This window comes from Sciurus carolinensis, chromosome 3 (genome assembly GCF_902686445.1).
Source record: "Sciurus carolinensis chromosome 3, mSciCar1.2, whole genome shotgun sequence".
Classification (NCBI taxonomy): Eukaryota; Metazoa; Chordata; class Mammalia; order Rodentia; family Sciuridae; genus Sciurus; species Sciurus carolinensis.
Genome location: NC_062215.1, coordinates 60,706,561 through 60,729,418, shown reverse-complemented (window position 1 = coordinate 60,729,418; position 22,858 = coordinate 60,706,561). Strand labels below are relative to the sequence as shown.

Below are 22,858 nucleotides of genomic sequence, written 5' to 3'. Positions count from 1 at the left end.
GGAAACCAGCCAGTGTAGTTTCTGAAGCTGCTTTGGGACTTGGGTGGGTTGGAATAATAGGAACCAAAAACCCGGTCCCACACCCCCCACAAAGATTGGAGAGGGAGTTGCTTACCAAAAAAAGAGAGCTTAGACTACAGCAGGTTAGACAACTGGAAGAACTTTCTTTCAGTGGAAGGGCCCAGGAAAGGAGGCTTGGGAGAAAACTTGCAACTGGCAGACATGCTGCTGCTCAGTGGGAGGCTCAGAGCTCAACTCCCAGCAGGCCAAAGCTCTGGGAGTCTGTGTCAACATAAAAGATAAGCTTTGTGTTTATCTTTTAGGCTAAAAGGACTTAATGTCAGGGTGGGAAAGATCCATTAACACATCAATGAGTTAGAATCCAGAGTCTGTTGTGAAGGAAACCATTGTGGGCTAAGCAGAAAGGATTTGATTACGCCCATCAGGAGTGGCAGGCAGTGGTGTCCGCCCCGCCCATCAACTCCCAGCGTGCCACACTGGAAAAAGTATTCAACCCACAGTTCTTCAGGGGCCAATGGAAGAAAGAGATTAGTTCAGGTGACAGGGAAACAAATGAGAACGTACCAGGAATTGAGTAAGAGGGACCCTGATCTATGATTTGTGTACGTGTGTGTTGAACCCAGTGCCTCCTGCTTGCTAGGCAAGTGCTCTGCCACTGAGCCACATCCCCAGCCCATCAACCTGCACATATTCTGGTTGACCAGAGGTGTGAGCAGGAGTGTCTGTGGTCCATGAGGTGATCCCCCTGTGGTTGAATCAAAGTGACCTGTGCCCCTACCTCATCTGGTCCCCACTGGTGTACTGCCTGGCACCCCTGTCCCTGAACACCTGATTTACTGCAGCGGCCCCTAGCTTGGACTGTAGGAAACATGCACCCCCCTCACACACACACAGCAGCACCCAGTTTTTCCTAAAACTCTTGTATACCACAAATATGTCCAAGTCAGGAGGGAAGAGGGAAAGCAAAGGGGGATTCTGCAATTGGGGTTGGAAACCCCTGTGGCGCTTGCTCCTCATTTTTTTCCAATTGTTGTTATTTTGATTCCCAGTGAGTGGCAGTGACAGATACAGCTGTCCCTGGGAGCACCAGGACCCAGCACAGCACGCAGGACGGGCCATTTATAGATCGCTGGAGAGGTGCTTTCACAGGCATTCTCATTTAGCATTTTGAGAAGTTTTTTATTATTTTATTATTATTATGATTTTTTCTTTTTTTTTGCAGTGCTGGGGATTGAACCCAGGACCTCACACATGCTAGGCAAGCGCTCTGACACTGAGTTAAACACTTGGACCCTATCTTTTCATTTTATTTGCAAAATTAATAATAGTCCTTACATAAAATTCATGAACAGCTGGGCATAGTGGTGCACACCTGTAATCCAGCGGCTCTGGAGGCTGAGGCAGGCAGATTTCGAGTTCAAAGCCAGTCTTACCAACTTAGGGAGAACCTGTCTCTAAATAAAATATAAAAAAAGTGCTGGGGATGTGATTCAATGGTTAAGCACCCCTGAGTTCAATATCCAGTAGCGCCCCCACCAAAATTCATGAACAGAAGAAAAAAATAAAAATAATAATTTTAAGCTAGTCATTATTATCTCCCCCCACTATGAACATTACCTCTAATCTTTTATTATTGAAATTGTATAACTTACAAAAGTAAATAGAAAACAGTAATAATAGCATTAAAGAGGACTGGGGTTGTGGCTCAGTGGTAGAGCACTCGCCTAGCCTGTGTGAGGCCCTGGGTTCGATCCTCAGCACCGCATAATAACAAAATAAAGGTATTATGTCCACCTACAACTAAAAAAAAAAATTAAAAAATTTTTTCTTTAAAAAAATAACATTAAAGAATAGAAAATAGCAGTAAAGTATCATGAGCTTCCTGCCCCATCCACCCATCAGTTTCAACAACCACCAACAATCTGCCTTTATTTTTTGGGGTGCTGGGAATTGAACTCAGTGCCTTGCACATGCTAAGCATGTGTCCTACCAGTGCCTTGCACATGCTAAGCATGTGTCCTACCACCGGGCTACATCCCCAGACCCTTCGCCATTCTTGTTTCATCTGTTCCTCAGTCTGTATCCCCGCTCTATTCTCATTATTACTGTTATTATCAGTTTTGACTACTTAAAAACATTTTTTTTAGTTGTATATGGACACAATGCCTTTGTTTATTTTTATGTGGTGCTGAGGATTGAACCCAGTGCCTCACACATACTAGGCAAGTTCTCTACCACTGAGCTATAGCCCCAGCCCCTTGACTATTTTTTTTGAAGTAAAATTTACATGCATTGAAATGCATAAATCATAATCCTACATTTTGGGCAAACAGACCCTCCATCCTATCTTGATACAGAAGACTTCCATTTATCCAGAAAAATCTTACACAACTGGAGGCAGCCACCATTCTAATTTTTTTGCATTTTAGAAAGTCTTTTTAAAATTTTTTTATAGATGGAATCCTACAGGAAGTACATTTTATGTCTGGCTTCTTTCACTCAGCCTAATGTTTTTGAAATTTGTGCATGGAGTTGTGTGCATCATTTTATTGCTGAGTGGTATTCTATGGGATGGATGTACCACAATTTGTTGACAGATACCTAGGCTATTTTCAGACTTTGGCTATTTTGAATAAAACTGCTGTTCACATTTTCATACAAGTCTTTGTGTGGACTGTGTGTGTTCACTGGAGTCCTTGTGATAACCCTAGGAGGAGGGCACTGTTGTTACCCCCATTTTACAGATAAAGAGACTGAGGCACAGAGAGGTTAATGGTAAACTTGAGGCCAGGTACATAGTAAAAACTGAAGGTGGGATTCCATCTCAGCCTTCTTTATTGGCAGGGTCTGAGGTTTTATTTCCTTATTGTGGTGTCTTTGCTCCACAGATGTTTGGGGATACTAAGTGCAGGGACAATGGCCTCTCACCTCAATGGCCTGTCCGTTCATAACTGCATTTCAGTTCACTAGAGTAGTTGATATTGATAATGGTTCTGAGTCACCATGAAAATGTTACCCTAAACCTGTCTTTGAAAAGGACAACAGTGCATGAGATCTTTTAGAGAAATTTCTAGGCAAGGTCATTACAATAAGAGCAAATTAGCAAGCAAGCAAACAAACACAAAGTTTTGCTACTCAAAGCTCTTGTTGACTGGAAATTTCACTTAAGTGTAATTCGTCATCTCCCAAAGAAGCCAGGCATAGACTGGGTTACTGGGCATATAAAACAGTATATAAATAATACATGCATAAAGAAACCACTCTGTTCTTTGTAGAGCCAAACAGAATAGACTTTTGGAGAGTCTGTCGGTTCTTGCTTTGAAGGATGTTGTTGCTAAGCAATGTTGCTAATATTATGGAAAGACAGCATCCCTTCCGACTTTCCACTCAGGCTTAGAAACCCTAGTGCTGGAAGTGGCTTTGTGGGTAGCATCAGCTCAGAGTTTTGGTACTTAGTGAGGTGGAGGCCAGGGGACACTGGGCATGAGAGGGACTGTGCTACAGACCGCCCGAGCTCCTGACTTTCTGGAGTGGCTCTGGGTAGCTTCCATGCAAAAGGTATTTCTTCATGTTCTTCAGAAATGTTATACTCAGAAGAATATTTTATTTTCTTTTATTTTGGGCGGGGGGGTGGCGTACTGGGTATTGAACTCAGAGGCCCATGACCACTGAGCCACATTCCCAGCCCTATTTTATATTTTATTTAGAGACAAGGTCTCACTGAGTTGCTTAGTACCTCGATTTTGCTGAGGCTGGCTTTGAACTTGTGATCCTCTTGCCTCAGCCTCCCAAGCCGCTGGGATTATAGGCTTGTACCACCATCCAGCCAGAAGAATCCTTTTGAATGTTTCCACTGAGGGAAAAACTATATATCATGTAGCTTAATTTAAAAATTCATAAATGAATGAGAGATAGAGATAGATAGATAGAGAGCTCAAGAGCAAACCAGATGCACACCTGTAGTTCTAGCTTCTCATGGGGGCGGAGCAGGAGGATCCCATGTTTGAGGCCAGCCTGGACAATTTAGTGAGAACCTGTCTCAAAATAAAAAGCGTTGGTGGTATAGCTCAGTGGTAGAGCGCTTGCCTAGCATATACAAGACCCTGGCAAATGAAGAGAGAGAGAGAGAAAGGGAGAGAGAGAGACAGAGAGAGAGAGAAATATTTTAAATACCTTCAGTAACCAAAGCAATATATGAAAAAACAAAACAAAACAAAACAACCACCCCCAAACAAAACAACTCCTTTTTTCTTTCTCTACTCACTTTTTGTAACTCCTGAACAGAAAACCATTTAAGTCCTGATCAATAGCACACATTGCAGGCTTCCCCTTGGTGACTGCAGGTACCACCTGATGGGCAGCCCAAGGGCTGGATGCCCATTGTTGACTAGGATCTGTGGGTTACCTCAGTGTGGTTTCCTTTCCCTGGTGCTTGGAAATGCCACAGAAGTCATCAAGATCTGTTTCCAAAACCTGAGTCAGTTTATTATCAGATTCTCTGCTTAATAGATGTCAGCTCTAGGAGAGTAGGACTGAGCTGTGATCCCTAAGGCTTGTCTTTGCCCTACTGGTAATGCCCAGGCCTCCCGTGGCTGTCACTGTGGGATGGGCCCCTTTGGTGCTGGTCATGAGCTCTGGTAGGGAATGTTAGGAGCTGGTAGGAGAGTCAGTGTGTTGGCAGAAACTTTTCCTGCATCTCTCTCTTTTCAAAATAGAGACTGCTCCCCCACTTCCAATGAGCTTCTCAATTTTTCTTTCTTCCCCACCCTCATTATCTCCCTCCCTGCCCTCTTTCCCTCTCCCTCTTCCACTCTTCATACCTTAATCTTCAGGAAATGCAACTGTGCTGCATCCCAGCAGGGGGCGTTGGTGTACCTGCTAAGAATGAATGTCAGTTTCCTGACAAGCACAAGTGTGAGAGCTCATGTAAGTGTGAGGTCTGAGGTGTGAGAGGGGGCTTCTGATTGATTTCCCCCAGCATGTGTGTGTTAATATATTTTTGTCCCCCAAAGTAGAAGAGAGTGGGTGTGCTGTCCTAAGATTGTACGCTTCTAACTTGCATTGCTCCAAAGACTGTGATCCAGAGACTGACTGGAGACCCTGCAGAAGGGGAGGGGCAAGGCATCTGAAGACATTTGTTTTTTATCAAAGGGCCCACCCTCTCTGCTCCAAAGACCTCTTGCCCACATCTATCCCAGTCCTAGCCAAGAAAGGTTGCAGTCATTTTGGTGCAGAGCAGTGGAGGAATCAGGAGTCCAAGGTCGGGTGGGACAGGGAGAGAGCGTCTGCTGCAGGCTCTGTCTGACACCAGAGGCACTGGCAGTGGGACTGATTCCTGGTTTCACATGGATGTGTCTCTTGGAGCAGGTTCTCAGTCACAGAAGGCCCTTTTCTTCAGGACCAAGCATGCGTGTCTGTCTGTCTCAACCCATTGGCCCCTTAGGCGTGGGCTGTGCAGCTGTCTGACCTCTGTTCATGATTAACTTTCCTGTTCCTGCCCCCACCTCTGACTCCCACCCAGGCCCCCACAATCCTGTGAGTTTCCCCTGCACTGGGACAGAGACCTAGGCTGGCAACTGGCTGGTACTTTGTTCTCAGGGACTGTGGGCTTTTAGGGCATGAGTGGGGACACAGGTGGGGATAAACTGTGGGGTGGACTGGGACCTGGAGGAAGATCCTTTCTCTGACTGCTGTAGTTCTCACTGACCTTGATTTTCTGTGGCTTGAGGATGTGCAGTTTTTTTGGTCCATCCCAAAGTGCCCAGGGATGTGGCCTTAGAACAACTTCGAGTCACTAATGTGAAAATTATTCCCTTTCAGTTATCTTCTGAACTGTGATTTCTTCAAGGACAATGGCTTAGTTTGGTGCAAGTATCTCACTAACACCTCTCACTGGCCTATTTTTCTTTCTTTAAGGAAGGTGCTTCATGCCTAGAGCCTTCATCAGGGAACAGCATTAAGGCAGAATATAACAAATCTGTATTTGTTTTCATGGTCTGAATAGCAGGTGATCATAGATTTTCCTTTAGAGTGATAACAATGTTTTCATTTAACATTAAGTAAAAAAGCTAACTGATTTAATGAAAGCAAAATAATAAGTAAATAATCAAGCAGTATGACATCAAGGTCAAAAATTGTGAACATCGCCTACGGGTGGCTTGATTTGGGGAACCACTGGCTGGGGTGTACTGCACACACTACTGAAAATGGTATTGCTCTGCAATGGGGTGTGTTAGCCATGTTTATTCAGGGTGAGAATGGTCATCTGTTTCTGTCTCTGGCCATAGTCTTGCACAAAGCTGGATGGCTTGTGTTAATAAATGTTGGTAGAATAGACAAGCCTAGCATAGATGGACATCACATTCTCTTCCATTGATGGATTTCCTTGCATTTTGGTGTTTCCTTTATGGGGTATGTGTGTGTGGCGATGGGGGCAGGAACAGGAGTTTGGCAGGGGAATCCTATGTCCCAAAGATGGAAGCCTTGTGAGGCAGGGCAGGAGGAAGAGCTCTCCCACACCCAGAAAATGCCTGCCTCCTAGAACCTCAGGGATCAGGGTCTGAGAAGTGATAGTCTTGGGAGTCAGCCTTGTATTTTCAGCCATGTTGGGGTGGTGAAGGAGCTGAGAGCACCTGGAATGAATAATGGAACCTGCTTGGTGGGAACATTTTGCACCTTCATCTCAATGCCCTGCTCCCTGATGTGTACTTGACCTGGACAGGTTCCCAGGCAGTTGGAATGGGTGGGAGCCATCCATATTCTCACCTGCTGGGGAGGAAGACCAGCTTTCCACTAGGGCTGCAACCTTGCCCTGTATATAGATAAAATACACCAAGTGCTGTGTAGACCTATGGCCTCATTCCCTCACTGCCATCTAGCTGAAGCTGCCCATCAACTGACTTGTAGGTAGTATGTGATACTGGGACTGGAGAAGCCCTGGTCTGTTGTTGGGGCTCTTCCCTCTTCCCCACCTAGGACGCTCATTTCCCTATTCTTTTCTCAGTGATTTTGAAGTCACTGCTGGTGTAGTCCTTGCAACTTGCCTAGCTGCTGATCCCAGGGATGGGCCTGGGTTCACTTATATCTGGTTATAAATAGATATCCATGTCTATATCTGTGTTCCCCTACTACACAGGTGGCTTAGGAGGGCTCAAGGCCATTGCTAATGGATGCTTCATAAATAGGCTGGTGCATTTTGGAACCACTCCGGGACTCTCTTTTTCTTCCACCCCAGTGCCAGCAATAAGCTGTGGCCATTGGAAAGGCAGGACTGAACCTTAGGCCCTTGAACCTTAGGAATTCATTTGCAGCCCCTTCCCCTTTTCAGGATGGCTCCCTTCCCTGCCCAGATTTTCTGTTTGAACACTAGACTGTACAAAAAACAAGGCAAATTGCCTCAGGGACCTCCTTGGCCCCAACAGGACTGTTTCCAAAGATGGACTAATTGGCTTGTTTAAATTCCCTCCACCCTCTGCCCAATTCCTTTCCTCTAGGGGGCAAAGCTGTTGGTTCTGCTTCAAGGTTGGGAGGGGTCTGTGAGGCAAATGGAAGTGGTCGAGGGAGACTTATGAGGAAAGTCCGGGGCTTATAGCAGGGACCAGGCAGTGATCCCTTCTACAGAAGTTAACATGACCTTGCGTTCTTCCGTTCCAAAGTGAAGATGGAGTTTGCACTCGGTGTGCAGGGGGCTGGGAGGGTCGGACGCGGTGTGGGTGCAGAGGTCGGGAGGGTGGGATGGGGCGCCAGACCTGCATCTCCCTGGCAACCTGGTCCTTAACGTGAAGTTGACCACATTGTATTGTGTCAAACTCCCACGTCTGGGAAAACAAATGTTAATGGGAGCTGACCCCAGCCCCTCACGACAATCCTTTTGCGCACTCGGGGTGGGGTGGGGGGAGGTGGCAGCCTGACTAATCGAAACTCACCCCTTCCCCCAGCTCGCAACCCGATTGAGGAACCCCCTCTAATTGTCCGAAGCCTGGCCTTAGGGCAGGGGAGGCCTTCGGGTGACCACGCGAGAAGGCAGTTTCGCTTGGACGGAGGACACGCGTTTCCTTTCGGTGCATGTTTTTTCTCCCTGTTTTAAAGACAGTGACAGCATCGGAGAAGTATCCCGGCGGGCCGGGCAGCGAGAGCGCGTCAGCCGCCTCTGCCTGGGGAGGGAGCCTGGGGCCGGCGGGTTGTGCGCACGGGGCGGGGGCGAGGGAAAGCAGGGATCGGGTGGCCAGAACTCAGGGGAGAGTAAGGGCGCTGGGCTCAGGGCGGACGCGGGCGCTTAAGCCCCGGGAGCGCAAGGCGTGAGCGGGCAGCCTCCTTCTGCCAGCTACCCGGCAGCCGGAGCTGGTTGCAGCCGGGGTGCGGGGCGGGGCCGGGCGCAGGCGGCGCGTCTGAGCGAGAGTCTGGGAGCGGCCGGCTGGTACCGAGCCTCCAGCGAGCCTCAGAAATGCCCGCGCACGGAGAGCGGCCGCCGGCCGCCCGGCGAGCCCCGAGGAGACGCTGAAGGTCGCCAGGAAGTGAGCGCCCAGTCACCTGACCCCTGGGGCGCACCTAGGCGGGGCGGGGCCCATGCGAGACTGGCGGCCGGGGGCCGGGGCGCGGGCTCTGGGGCCGGTGCCGGCAGCTTGGAGCGCGCGGAGCCGGGGCGGCGGGGACGCGCGGTGGGCGGGCGAGGGCGCGGTCGGGCACCGCCGGCGGCCTCGCCATGTCCCAGCCGGCAGGGAGGATGCATTGCCGAAAGGCGGGGATCCGTGCCGCCGTGGTGCTCATCGGACTCCTGCACAAATCCCGAAAACAGAATAAAGAGAAAAGGTAAAGCTGGCAGCACCACCTCCCCTGCCCTCCCCTTTTGTGCTAAATCCCAGTTTTCTTCGGGGTGGACTTTTCCAACGGGTGTTCAGCTCGGTGTTGGATGGAAAAAAGACTCCTCTCCAGGAGCCGTATCAGGGAGCGAGTTCGGAGCTTTGCCCCAGACACTGGTCCCAGGCAGGGCATTGGCTGAATCGGAGGGCGGCTGGGAGGGCCCATCCGGGTCCATCCACCGCCAAGGGATACCAAGTCCTTCACCCCCAGACTTCGCATTTCGCGTTCGCGGAGCCTATCCCGAAGCTTGCTGCACGGTTAGCATTGATCCAGCCGGGTCGACAGTCACTGGCTCAGCCAGAGTGGCTTGATGCGCCGATGTTGCCATTTGCTTATTTGCAACTTGGCTGAGCCCGCGAGGTCCCCACCTGGCCGAGCTTTCCTTGCTCTGCGCGCGGTGCAGGCAGTCAAGGACCAAGTTTGAAGGTCTTTTTATCCCCCGCCCCGCCCCGCACTGTAGCTCTGTTTTTGGGTTTTCTCCTCTTTGACTTTTGGTTCTTATTGGGTTTGCTTGAGAATGGTTTCTTAGGCTATTTCAAAGACTCTTTGGACGACCCGTAGGTTGAGAGGTGTGGGATTTGAGGTGTGGAAGGAGGTTCTGGGGCAACTTCCCGGGTTCCAGCCCCCAGCTGCAGACTTGACATGTATTAGACCCGGGGAGGTGCCTATGCAGGTTGTTGGCTGAAGCCTCCCTCTTTTGCTAGGGTGCATGGCAAAGCTTCCTGGCAACTGAGGGGTTTGGGAGCCACTGCTGCAACTTCCAGTGGCAGTTTTGGAGTGGTCAGTACTGCACTCTGCATAAGACACGGGCTAAGACAAGGGCGTTGGAGCCAGAGACATCTGGGTGGTGACTGGCAACCCCTGAGCTCACCTAGAAGCTGGCTGGCTCTGGGAAGGTGTTGGGCAGCAAATGGAAGGGACTTTGAGACCATGGTATTGGTTACCCTTGTGGTGGGTTGTCTCTAATCCCTCTTGTCCCCTTTCCCAAAATACAGTCTAGTGAGATGTTTCCCTTGCATAGGATGAAGTGGCAGTGAAATGACTTAAGGTGGTTAAAGCATGAAATAACATTGAGTCACCTAGTGAGAAAGTTCTTCTCTTTTCAGTTCTTTACCAATCTTCAAGGGGAAAGTTTAAGTTTATGCTAGTCTGGCTTTAACACCTTTTAAACATTTGCTAATCTGCCTTTTGTAATGCAGAGAGAGCAGCTATTGACTCAGACTCTTTAAGTAGCAAGGGGTGCCTGAGATCATGTTGTTTTAGTACTATTTATTTTTAGGAATCCCTGTTAGTTATCACCAGTGGTACCGATTTTTCATTTGTGGCAGTAGTATAAAGCATTATTTTATTTATGTATGTATTTTGAGATGGGGATCTCTCTTTGATGCTTAGGCTGGTCTTGAGCTCATGAGCTCAAGCAATCTTCCTGCCTCAGCCACTCAAGTAGCTGAGACTGCAGGTGTGCCCTCATATGCCTGGTAAAGTATCACTTTAAATTAAATATATGTTGTCACAAGAATGAGTCTATTTAATAGAAATACTAGTGATAAAAGTACAAGTGGTATTGAATATGGCAGAAATTCTGCAGGTGGTCTAGGAGTGACTCATGTTGGGGTCACATATGCCTGGCAGAAAAAGCTGTCATCAGGACTCTGGAGACCAGTGTTCTAGGTCTGAGCCCTATTTGTTCCTGGGTTTTGATTCCCTCCCTGACCTTCAGCTTCTAATCTGTAGAATAGGGATGAACAGGCCAACCCTGTAGAGTCAGAAGGATGTTGGGGATAACTGGTTTGCGACAACTTGGGGTTGCTTTGGGAAATGAAATGGAAGATGTGCTTAATAGAAAGGCGGATCTATCAGACCAGTTTCTGACTCTGAGGGAAAGAGAGAGAAAGGACCCTGTACAGGGAGTTAGAATTCCCCGACCGGTTTCCTCCATTGACTATGATTTTACAATACAGATGAAACTCTTTGACCCTTCTGCCTGCACACAAAGGGGTTGTGAGACTTAAATGCACCAATGTGGGTGAAGATGCCAGTGAAAATTCTCAAGTGTTGTACAAGGATAAAGGGGGTCTGATCAGAACTACTCTCATTCTTCTCTTGCTGGTCCTGTGCCCCTGATGACCAGTGAAAGATGTCTAATGGTGATAATCCCACCAGTAGTGGTCAAGACAAGCCATGCACACACCTTTGAGGCAGTCAGACGTGCTTGGGCATGGGCAGAGATAGTCTGGGGGGATAGAGTGAGGGAATACCTGAACAGGGACTTGGGTCTGGATGCCCCAGGACCATGGTATCTTGTCTCTCTTCCTGGATGTACTGTGATCTTCCCTGCAATGCAGGCAGACACCAGGGCCCTCCTAGCACCTGCCTTCATTCCATTCTTCTGTTGTTCCAGCCATTCTGGTGACTCTGGCCATGGACTTAACCTACTCTAGGAGAGAGAGGAATTGTTTTCATCTTGGTGCTAAATGACCTTTGCTTTCCTTGCTGTAATCTGTAGTTTCTTTGTCTTTAAGCATCTCAAGTCAGTGCAGTGCACACTATTGACCCTTGCTCTGCAGGCGCCAGCTGACCGCAGGGGGCCTTGAGTGGGCTGCAGCTGCCAGCCTCTCTTAAGCCTTCCCCAAACTCCATGCTGGGTGTTAAATTTGCTGAGTTCTTCCTCCCCTCTTGTCACAGGGTCAGTTCAGACCTGAACCCCTCCTCATTCTTCCAGAAGGCTTGATCTGTCCATCGATCTTCCCAGCACCTCTAATTGACAGGCTCGTACAGATAGCACTCTTTGGCTCCTTGCCTTCAGTGTTGAAATGGTCACATGTGACTGGCAGTAATGTCCTGGTGGTCCTTGTCAACCTTTTGCTTTCTTGAAGCCACTTGAAAATATTACATATTAAGAGGCAGGGCATTTAGTTAGGGAAGATGGTAATGAGCAGGTATCCCATATCGGGCTAGAGCTCAGAGGCTCCCAGGCACTCTTGATAGCTCCAGCTTCAGCTTCCGTTTGATTTTAGGAGAAATGGGCATGCTGCTTATTAGCCTTGGCTTAATAGTTCTTTGCCAGAGTTGTGGGACAACCTGGAGATTCTACTCCTTTCTGACCACCTTCAGGGTTGCTGTCACATGGGATCCTGCAAGAGTTTGAAAGGATTTTGAGCATGGTTTCCAGGAGGTGCCAAAGACTACAGTTTGGAAACCACTGTAATGGAGAGTTTCTTTGATTGAGAAGAGCCTACTTTCTTTTAGATGTTGCAAATGAGGGTGAGGCCCACAGTGCCTCCTTTGTAGGGATATAAGTGGGTGGCGGAGAGCTCCATCCCCATTGATGAAATGGGCACTTTGGCAGGAAGGACCGAAGAACACAATCAGAATATGTATGTTCTTAAAGATGTGGATACAGTCAGTGTGGCCTTCAGTGTTACATTCTGAACCTGAGTTCTGTTAGCATAAAGGAAAAAGAAATCCACTTCTTACAGGGTGTAGTTATTTTGGGGCAACTCCCATGGAGGGTTTTATGGGAAGGTAATTATGGATTCTCCCATTGTTCAGCAAATACTTGCTGGAGGCTCTACGGGGATGCAGGGGAGGATGGTGGATCTGCTGAGCATGATCCTGTGATCCCTCTATTGTGAAGCTTACCATCTAGTGGACTGTTCCTGTGTGGGTTCTTACCTGTCCCTAGGGCTTTTTTTTTTGGCAGTACTGAAGATTGAACCCAGGGGTGCTCTACCTATAAACTACATCCTCAGCCCTTGATTTATTTATTTTATTTTGAGAAAGGGTCTTGTTAAGTTCCCTGGACTGGCCTGGAACTTGTGATCCTCCTACCTTAGCCGCCTGAGTCTCTGGAATCACAGGTGTGCACCACTGTGCCTGGCTACAATTTTTTTTTTTTTTTTTTTTAACTGTGGTAATTCTCAAGCATGCACAAAAGTACAGAGAAGAGTGTAACATGATATTCTGTTTTAGCCATTGTCGACTCATAGCCAATCTGTTTCACAAAATTATTTTGAAGTAAATCTCAGACATTAAATCATTCTTAAATATTCCAGTTTGTATTCTGAAGACAAGACTTCTTTTTAGTATATGTGCTGCTGAAGCAAGCACAAGAATTCTTTTTAAAAAACCATTATTGTGGGGCTGGGGTGTAACTCAGTGGCCTCAGTTCCAAAAATGAAAAGACAAAAAAAACGCCCCCATTATTGTGAGGTTGGGAATGTAGCTCAGCTGTAGAGCACTTACCTAGCATGTATGAGGCCCTGGGTTCTATCCTCAGTACCACAAAAAATAAAAATAAAAACAAAAACATGATCATAGCTGCTCAGGAGGTTGAGGCAGGAGAATTACAAGTTTGAGGCTAGCTTAAGTAACGTAGTGAAACCCTGCCTCAAAAAATAAAAAGGAAGCCTGGTATGGTGGCACATGCTTGTCATCCCAGCAACTCAGGAGGCTGAAACAGGAGGATCACAAGTTTGAGGCTTCAGCAACTTAGTGAGACCCTGTCTCCAAATAAAAAATGAAAAGAACTAGGGATATGGTTTAGTGGTAGAGCACTCCTGAGTTCAATCCCTAGTACTGAACAAAACAAAACAAAATTAGTAATTTTTTGGGGGGGTTGGATACTATGGATTAGATCTGGGGTGCTTTATCACTGAGCTACATCCCCAGTTCTTTTTTTTTTTTTTTTTTTTAAATTTTGACACAAGGTCTTGCTAAGTTGTTGAGGCTGGCTTTAAATTTGCCCAGGCTGGTCTTGAACTTGTGATCCTCCTGCTTCAGTCTCCTGCGTCACTGGGATTACAGGTGTGCGGCACTGCGTAAGGCTGATAATTTCTTTGTATCACATCCAGTCAGTGTTCAAATTTCCTCTGTGGTCTTATACAAGCTTTCCAAAGTTTTCCTAAGTGAGGGTGCAAACAAGCAAGTGTGGTTGGTGTATATCTCTTAATTTGTAAACTTTCCTTCTCCAGCTTTTTTTTCTTACAATCATTTATTGAAGAAACTAGATTCTTTATCCTTTTACTTATTAATTTTTGTGTGTGTGTGATTCTAGGAACCAAACTCAGGGCCTCATACATGCTAGACAAATGCTATACCACTGAGCTACATTGCTAGTCCATGAATTGTCTTAGGGAGTTTTCCAGTCAGGAGCTTGTGGGGCTGGGGAGATAGCTCAGTTGGTAGAGTGCTTGCTTTGCAAGCACAAAACCCTGGGTTTAATCCCCAGCACCCCACAAAACAAAACAAAACAAACAAACAAACAAAAAACTGAAGAGTTTGTAGATAGTGTCCCCTGGTGTTAACTTTCTATCGTCCCCTGTATTACCTGTAAGTTGGTTATTTAGTTCTAGAAGCACCAGCAGCTTTGGGTTTGATGTCCTTTTTTTTTTTTTTTTTTTTTTTTGGATTGATTTGGTCCTCAGGTTTGAATCTGATGTCAGGGAGAAGACTTGTGTTCTGCTGTGGGAGACAGCCCTGTGAGCTGGCTGATTATGGGGTCTGAGTCTGTGGGTTGTCAGGAGTCCTGGCCAGAGTCACAGAGCTGGAAGAGGCACAGGGTGGGAACTGATCCACTCTCTGGCCCCAGAACAGATGGCGGCTTGTTCTCTTCTTAGGAGGTTGCTGGGTCCTGCCCTTTCTGGAGGGCCTGTCTCCAGCTCTTTCTTGTCTGATGTTTGAATGCCACACGGTTGGCCGTCCTTGCTTTAAAGAACGAGCATCTCCCTTTTGCTAACTTCCCATCCTAACCTCTCTTGAGAGTCTGAGGAGTCAGACTCTTGGAGTTTAGGGGATAAAATTTGAGGTATAAATGAATTTATTTGATTCTTCATGAGCTATACCACTGTTTTAATCTGTTCGGTGTCCTCTTTATATCTATTCTTATGGAGGCTAGAGTGGAATTTTAAAAATTCAAATAAAGTCAAGGCCCTTGAGGGGGATCCAAAGTTTGAGGCCAAACTGGGCAACTTAGTGAGACTTTGTCTCAAATTAAAAAATAAAAAGGGCTGGGGATGTATCTCAGTGGTAGAGTGCTTGCCCAGCCTGCGAAATCCCCTGGGTTGAATCCCAGTACTGGGTAAGCGGGTGGGGATCAAGTCTCTTTCCTGGGGAGAGCTCTCCCTGAGTTTCCCATTATACTTGAAATAAAATCCAGTGATCTTCCCTCCTACCACTTCACTCCTCATTCACCATAATCCCTGTGCTTCTGCTGCAGAGGCTTTCCTTCTGCTCTTGGAATACGCCAAGTGTATTCCTGCTCCAGGCCCTTTGCACCTGCTGTCAACAGTGGCTTATTTGGATGGTACTTCCTCATCACTGAACTCATAACTCAAATGTCATCTTCCAAAAGGACTTCCTTGACCATCTAATCTAAGTAGCTCACTCCAGTTGTAATTGCTTTACCCTGATTTATTTTCTTCATGGCTCTTATTGTTTAACTGAGATTATCTAGTTTATGTAATAAACAACTTTTTGGATGTTCCCGCCCCTAGAATGTGAACTGGGGCTTTGCTGTTGTCACCCCTGGGTCCCTATTGCCCAGAACAGGATGTTTTCAGTAAATACCTGCTGATTGAAGCAGGGATGCTCAAGAGACTTAGTGGCTCTCCCAAGTAAAATGTCCCCTTTGCTTGTGTCCCAGAGATCCTTTTAATAGTGTAGTGCTCTCTGATGTGAGTTTCAAAGGTGCCTTTTCCTTATGATCAGGGAATCTCTCTCTTCCCATTCCTTCCTTGAGATTTGAGAGAGAAATACATATGATCACTTGAACATGTGTAGTTCTGTTGTTATTCCTCTGACCCCTCCCCTTTCTCTGCATGGCTTTGCAAGTCATAGATGTGGACAGCCCTGACTGTCCTGAGGCTGGAGCTGGCACCAGTGCTGTCCTTGGCTTTGAGTTCCTAGATCTTGGATCCCAGAGCTGCTGCCTGATGGGCAGAGGCAGGTTCCCTTCATTTATGCCAGAGGAGCCAGTGGGCGTTTGAATTAGTGAACAGTCACCATTAGCCCATATATATATATATATATATATATAATTTTTTTTTTTCCTTCTAAATGCAGTTTTATCTCTTTGGAGCTGGCATGGTGCACAGACGGCTGCTACCAGGATGTTGCCAAATAGAGGCCTTGCCAGGCCTGTTCGGTTAAACCAGAGAAAATCTGTGCAAATGGGGGCTGCTGAAGGGCCCAGGAAGTTTCTCAGTCATTTTAAGCAGATGAGGCCCCTTCCGTCCCCCACGTCCCCCACCCGCTACCAACTGAATTCCTTTCCTGCTGCATCCATAAAAAGTAAATGAGGTAGGCAAGATGATTTCAGGTGGACAAGTGCTTTTTATTTTAATAGCTTTATTACAAAATGAATTCTGGCAAACAATGCTGGTTTTCCACGCGTGACAGTTACATAACATTTTAAAAAAGCAAATTTGTTTAAGTCAAAAATTGTGAGTCAAGTTAAAGAAAAGTGCTAAGAGACATAATAGTCAGGTGGCACTGTCATTTGAGGAAAATTGGGAAGGTGATATGAAGATGCCTGAGGTTTGGGAAGCACCGTTGGAGGGAGAGGGCCCATTTCCTATATGTTAAAATGGGCCCAACAGCACCAGTGTCCTGAGGTCATTGAGGGTTGAATGGTGGTTTATAACAAGCCCACACGTTTTGATAATTACCATTTGCTAGGCCCCATGCTAAGGGCTTATGTGCATATCTGTCTTAATTCTACCAGTTAATTAATTAATTAATTAATTAATTATGTTTGTGGTGCTGGAGATCCAACCCAGAGCCTCATACTATGCAAGCTTTCTACTACTGAACCACACCCAACCCCTTAGTTCTACCAGTTAGCATCTCTGTTTCCCAACTGAGGAACTGAGGCTCAGGGGTGGAGGAGGGTGCTGGGACACAATTGAAGGTGTAGGAGCTGGGATTTTAACCTGGCTGTAAAGGTTGTGCTCAGAGCTATTACATGATTTGCAGGATAAGTACCTGCATAGTACCTAGCTTGAAATTAGTGCAAGCTGTTGCTGCTGTGATTAGTGCATCCTAGTGCAAATATCCATATATATGTGTATACATATATACACATATAAACATATATAAATGTGTATATCTTAAGGGTGCAACTCCATGAATTTTCACATAGCTGTTCACCTGTACAGCTAAATCAAAATATAGATTTTTCCAGACCTCCCCAGACTCTCTCACACCTTTATAAAGTCATCTGGGCCACATTACCTTGGGCTTCCCACTAGGTGACCTGGGTGGCATCTGGGCAGCTTTCACACCCATACTAATGGCTGAGGAGTCCTGTGTTTTTCAAGTTGGGTTCTTTTTAATTTTTTTTTAAGTTATAGATGGACACGATATCTTTATTTTATTTATTTATTTTTATGTGGTGCCAAGGCTCAAACTCAGTGCCTCACACATGCCAGGCAAGTGCTCTGCCACTGAGCCACAACCACAGCCCTCAAGCTGGGATTTCTGAGTGAGGAGGTCTGGTTCGGCCCTGAAGAGCTTGGTATCAAATAACCCAAACTAGTTTCTGGGGGCGAGTGAACTGGGTTTGACCTGCTCTTCTTCTTCCAGACATCCTTGGGGGAACCTGCTGTGATTATTCATTGCCCTTGGAGCAAGAGTGGATTGAAAAATTGTCACTTGCTTTTACGCTTATCGGTTGTGAACACTTTGTTTTATGGAGGCTGGAACGCTAGCCAAGTCCTTCCTGGAGTCCTCCAGGAGCTGGGGACGTCCCTGGAGACATGTGGTCCCATGTGTGTACTGAGACAGCTGGCCCTGCCAGGCCTCTGTTGACCATGATTCTGAAGGCAGGAGGAAGCAGGCCCATTGGCCAGATCCTCCCCTCCCTTGTCCTTTCCCCTTCCTCTTTTTCTTTTTATTTGCTGTAAAGGTTTTTACCAACCATATGAAAGGCTGCATGGTGGAATCAGGGAACTGTAAGGGCAGCTATGGTCATAAAGCTTACTCCTGGGTGCAGAGCAACTTGTGACAGCCTCATGAGGGAGGCACATCTCTCGTCCCTGGTTTACAGACAGGGTCTGGGTTACAGAGTCTCAGGAACGGAGGCAAGATCCCCCTTGTTTTTCACTGTTATGTCCTATAGTACACAATGTCCTGTTTCTAAGAGCAGGGACAGCAGCACCTTTATGATTTAGGAGTTTGCAATCTGAGGCAGAGGTTAGCAACTGGCCCCTGCAGATTCCTCACATTTTTAGGAAGCCTATGCCCTTGGCTAGATATGGTTCCAGGTACTGGGGATTCAGCAGTAGATAGCCCAGAAACAAAGATCTGCCCCACTGGGACTTCCATTCTCCAGGGACTTGGTTAGGCTCATGCACCTTTCTTTTCCCTTTTTAAGCTGATATTTTAAAATTGGAAGGTTCCACGCTACAAACCTGTTTTTCAGTCTTGAGAAATCAGCAGCTCTGGCAGTGTTGGCTGGGCCTGTCTTCCCTCATTGCATTTGAAGTGCCAGCTGCCTGCTTCTGCAGCCCCCAACACCTGGCCATACCTGGTTGCACCTGTGCCACACCTGCACCACCTGCCATAGCCCTGATGGATGAGATGTGGGAGGCAGGATACCCAGGGATGGGACACTCTTGGGGTAACAACACAGAGGCTGTGTGTTGTGGCATGGCCCTGCATGTCCCTTGAGCTCCCTTGGTTTGGGACAGGTCCATTGTTTGGCCTGCAGGGTATTGGCAGCATGCTGGGCTCCCTGCAGGTGCTGGGCTGCAGAGTAGCTTCTGTGAGCTTGTCTTTGGATGTTCTTCTTCCTTTACCTTTCTGAATTATCTCTAAAAAATGACAGAAATTATGGGAGACCATATATTACAGTGCAAAACCCTGGGAATAATGAGAGAATGGAGAAGGGTAGGAACACACATAGAGTCCCCTCTGGGCATTCACGGGGCTGGTATATAAACCTCACATACTTCATTTCATTCCCTGCACAACACTTATCATCATCTCCATTCTCCACAGAGGAGAAAGCTGAGGTTCAAAAATGGCAACATATCTAATGTCGCTTAGCTGGTACAGCAGTGCTGGGATTACAACCCAACTCTCTTGGATGCCAAATTCTTTGTCTTTTCTCCCCCTCCTGGGTGCATGATAACTCTGGCCAAGGTACTTACTGTGAAGGGAACTGTAATGCACCTGGAAGAACTTCAAAACTTTAAGAGCTGGGTTACCTTAGCACTTTCTGTTTCTTTAAAAAATTTTTTTTAGTTGTTGATGGACCTTTATTTTACTAATTTATTTATATGTGGTGCTGAGGATCAAACCCAGTGCCTCACACATGCTAGGCAAGCGCTCTACCACTGAGCCACAACCCCAGCCCTGGTTCTTTTTTAAGGAAGAGATGAGATAGGCATCCAGGCATCTGACCTTCTTTTGAAGTCTTGGTCTGAGCTAGGGGTTGGTTGGTGGATCCTTGAGTTGGGGAAGGGTGTGTCTCATCATGCTTCAGATAATCAGAAAGGTGACTTCGCAGTCTGCTGTCCTCACTAATTAGGACAGAAATTCTAGCTTCTCTCTGTGATCAAGAAGATTCAGGTTACCTGCGCCATCTGTATTTTAACAGAACATTTATTTTAATAAGATATTTAATTCAAGATGCAAAGGCAGAAACAGTGTATAAATCAAGAGGTATCGAAACAGGCTGTCTGAAAACTAGATCCACAAATGTGCAGGGAAGGGCTTTGAGTGTGACATCAACAAAGGCCAATTACTGATAGCTGAGAAGGTCCCCCAAGGACATGAACACGTGGAGGCAGGACATGGGCAGTGGTGCAAGTGATGGGAACAGAGACACCTGGCTTCCACATCTTAGTCCCTTCCCCCACTTTCTGGAAACTGCTGCCAGCCCCCTCTGCAGCATGGATATGCTCTTTCCCCTTCATAAATGCAAATGTAGGCAGCAGTCTCGCATATAAATGGGGTGCATTCCAAACGTCCATTTGTGTCCTTTTCCACTGGCCCATCAATATTGGTGGAGTGCAGGTGTGTACCAGGAAGGTGCTGGGCAATTGACCTCAGGGGAAAACAAACCCTCTCCCTGCTCCAAGCATCCTGCACTCCAGAGGGAGAGACCAGCCATGTCCTGTGAATCCAAAGATGGAAGTGGCAGAAGGAATGCAGGGTACCCAGTAGGTCAGAAGGAAGTGGGATGTGCAGGGAAGGTTATGTGGAGTTGGAGGCATTTGAGGTGGGCCATGGGGACTGGACAGGATTTCTGAAGGGAGAGATGGAGTGGGGAACTGCATTCTAGTTAAATGAGACAGCATAAGCAGAGGAATGGAGGCAGGAAATGCAGGGGGCATGTTCAGACCCCAGTTTGTGGTGTGGATTTCACACTGGGGAATAGTGGGAGATGAGGCTGTTCGGGTGGCCTGAGGCTCTTTCATTGTGTTGAATCCCAGGAAAAGGAAAGGCTAAGAAACAGGAAGCTTCCCTGACTCCCTGAAATTACAGGGCAGTTTGGTACACCAGTTAGTATGCCAAAGCAAAACCAGTCAGTGTTTACACTTGAAAGAGAATTCTATAACATTTGTTTTATTGCAGTTACATTAAACAGAGGTATGAGATCAGATGGTCTTTTTGTTGGAGGGCTGGTAGGTGGTGCCCTCAAATCAATTCTGTTTCTGATTGGTAATTTAGCTGAATTAGTCAGGAAGCTTTTGTTATAAGTGACAGATCCCACTTCAAATTAATGTAAAGAAAAAAGTTGTGTTTTTTGTTTTTTGGTACCAGGGATTGAACCTAGGGGCGCTTAACCACTGAATCACATCTTTAGCCCTTTTAAAAATTTTATTTAGAGACAGGGTCTCTCTGAGTTGCTTAGGACCTTGCTAAATTCTTGAGGCCAGCTTTGAACTAAAAATCCTCCTGCCTCAGCCTCCAGAGCTGCTGGGATTACAGGCATGTACCACCATGCCCAGCTTGTTTTTTTAAGGAACTGGAAAGTTCAGGTGGAACAGATTCAGGCCTGGCTGAATCTAGTTCTTGAATGGTGTCATTTGACACTGGGTTCTTTCTTCTCCTCTCTAGGCTGTGCTTTCCTTTGGATTGGCTTCCTCCTCAGATAGGTTATTCACAAAGATGGGGGATGGCTGTTCCAGACTTTAATTCTATTTAAAGACACCAACAAGAGCATAGGTGTTTCTCAGTAATTTCAGCAGAAGTCCCAGGGATGGCTCATGTTGAACATAATGGGCATACACCCATCCCTGAGTTTTGGCCAGAGAGATGGGATACACTGATTAACCACATCTGGGTTTTGTGCTCACTCCTGATTCAAGGGATAGAGTTGCTTGGCTGAGGGCATAGAAGTTATGGGTCATCTAAGGAAATTTGGTGTGTTGCTCTCAGAAGAGCAGGGAATGGAAGCTGGTCAGGAAAAAACCAACTGTAGCTCACTGCACTGGCCCCGGTGGCTTAGTTGGTCCTGGTCTTAACTCAGTATTGTTATTTGACTGGTGACTAAGCTGCTGGTCCTCTGCAGATGCAGGAATGCCTTCTCTGCCTCTACTGGGTGAGGCGTTCCTTCTTCACTGATGCAGTAGGCTGGAGCCTTCAGCAGTGAACACACTTGTTGGTCTGCACACCATCCATCCTGAATGGTGAAGTTGTCAGACATATGACAGTGCGAGACCTCATCTCAGAGGACAGTCTGGCCTTGGTCATGGTGGCCTGAGCTCTGGGGTTTTCTAATGCTTCCCCACCCTCTTTTGCTGATGGATTGTGGACACCCAGTTATCCTTCAACCCAGAAAGTCCAGATTCCTTGAATACAGGTTGCCATTCCCTCCAGCCACCTGACCAATGGGTGTCTTGATCACAAGATCCTGGCTAGATGAGGTTGGCTCTCTGTGATCCATTCCCCTTCTGGAGGCCCAGGCCCAGAAGTCGTCTCAGAGGTCTGTTGTGTTGACCCCTAAATAGCAAAAATAAAACTGCAGAAGGACAGAGTAGCCTAAAATCTCATGGAAAAACACAAAATAATCTTGGGTGTATATGATGCTCATCCATGGCCCTTGACTTTCCTTTCTGTGATATGGGACTAGGACAAATGAATGCTTTTCACTGGTTCTTTCATGGAATTACTTGGTAAACAAAAATCTTATTCAGCAATTCCACTCCTAGATATATCCCCCAAAGAAATGAAAGCAGGAACTCAAAGAATACATGTACATCAGTAATCATAGCCTAAAGTGGAAACAACCGGGTGTTCTTCAACAGTGAATGGATAAGCAAAATGTGGTTGATCTATAAAATGGAATATTATCCATCCATAAATTAGAATAAAATTCTGTGGCAATGTGATGAATCTTGGAGGATTATGCTAAGTGAAATAAATCCAAAGAACTTGGTTCCACCTTGTCTTACTCTGCTCTAATGGAGTACCATGGACTGGGTGGACATTTATTTCAGCAGACATTTATTTCTTACCATCTGGGGGCTGGAAAGATGTGGTGTCTAGTGGTGGCCTACTTCCCAGTTCTTCTCTCATTCTCACATTGCAGAAATAGCGAGGGGACTCTGTGGGGCCTCTCTTATGAGGGAATTGATCCCTAACCACCTCCCAGAAACCCTGTCTCCTAATAACCATCACATCAGGGATAGGATTTCAACATATGAATTTGAGTGGAGTATATAATCATTCAGTTTATAGCACCCTTATATGAGGTACCTACAACAGGCAAATTCATAGAGACAAAGTAGGATAGAAGTTGCCAGGTGCTGGAGGGAAGGACAATACTCAACATAATTATTATTATTCCAGTACTGGGAATTGAACCCAGGGGTGCATTACTACTGAGCTACATATACCCCAACAATTTTTATCTTTTGTTTTGAGACAGGTTCTTGCTAAGTTTCCCAGGATGAACTTGAACTTGTGATCCTCCTGCTTTAGTCCCTCGAGTAGCTGGGATTTCAGGCTTGTGCCACTGCATCTGGTG

The 22,858-nt window shown here is 46.6% G+C and overlaps 1 protein-coding gene across 6 annotated transcripts in view; it reads left to right on the top strand.

Annotated features, from left to right (window-relative positions):
- The window catches only part of Rap1gap2 (RAP1 GTPase activating protein 2), a 236,800-nt gene that overhangs the window by 78,248 nt on the left and 135,694 nt on the right, over positions 1 to 22,858 (top strand). The window contains exon 1 of one of the 6 annotated variants that reach the window (XM_047543931.1): positions 8,251 to 8,829. The exons of the other annotated variants lie outside the window; for them this stretch is intronic. Coding sequence (XP_047399887.1) covers positions 8,723 to 8,829 — 107 coding nt within the window. The 5' untranslated portion in view covers positions 8,251 to 8,722. Of the gene's footprint in view, positions 1 to 8,250; positions 8,830 to 22,858 lie in introns of those variants that run through there. 6 annotated transcript variants of the gene reach the window in all.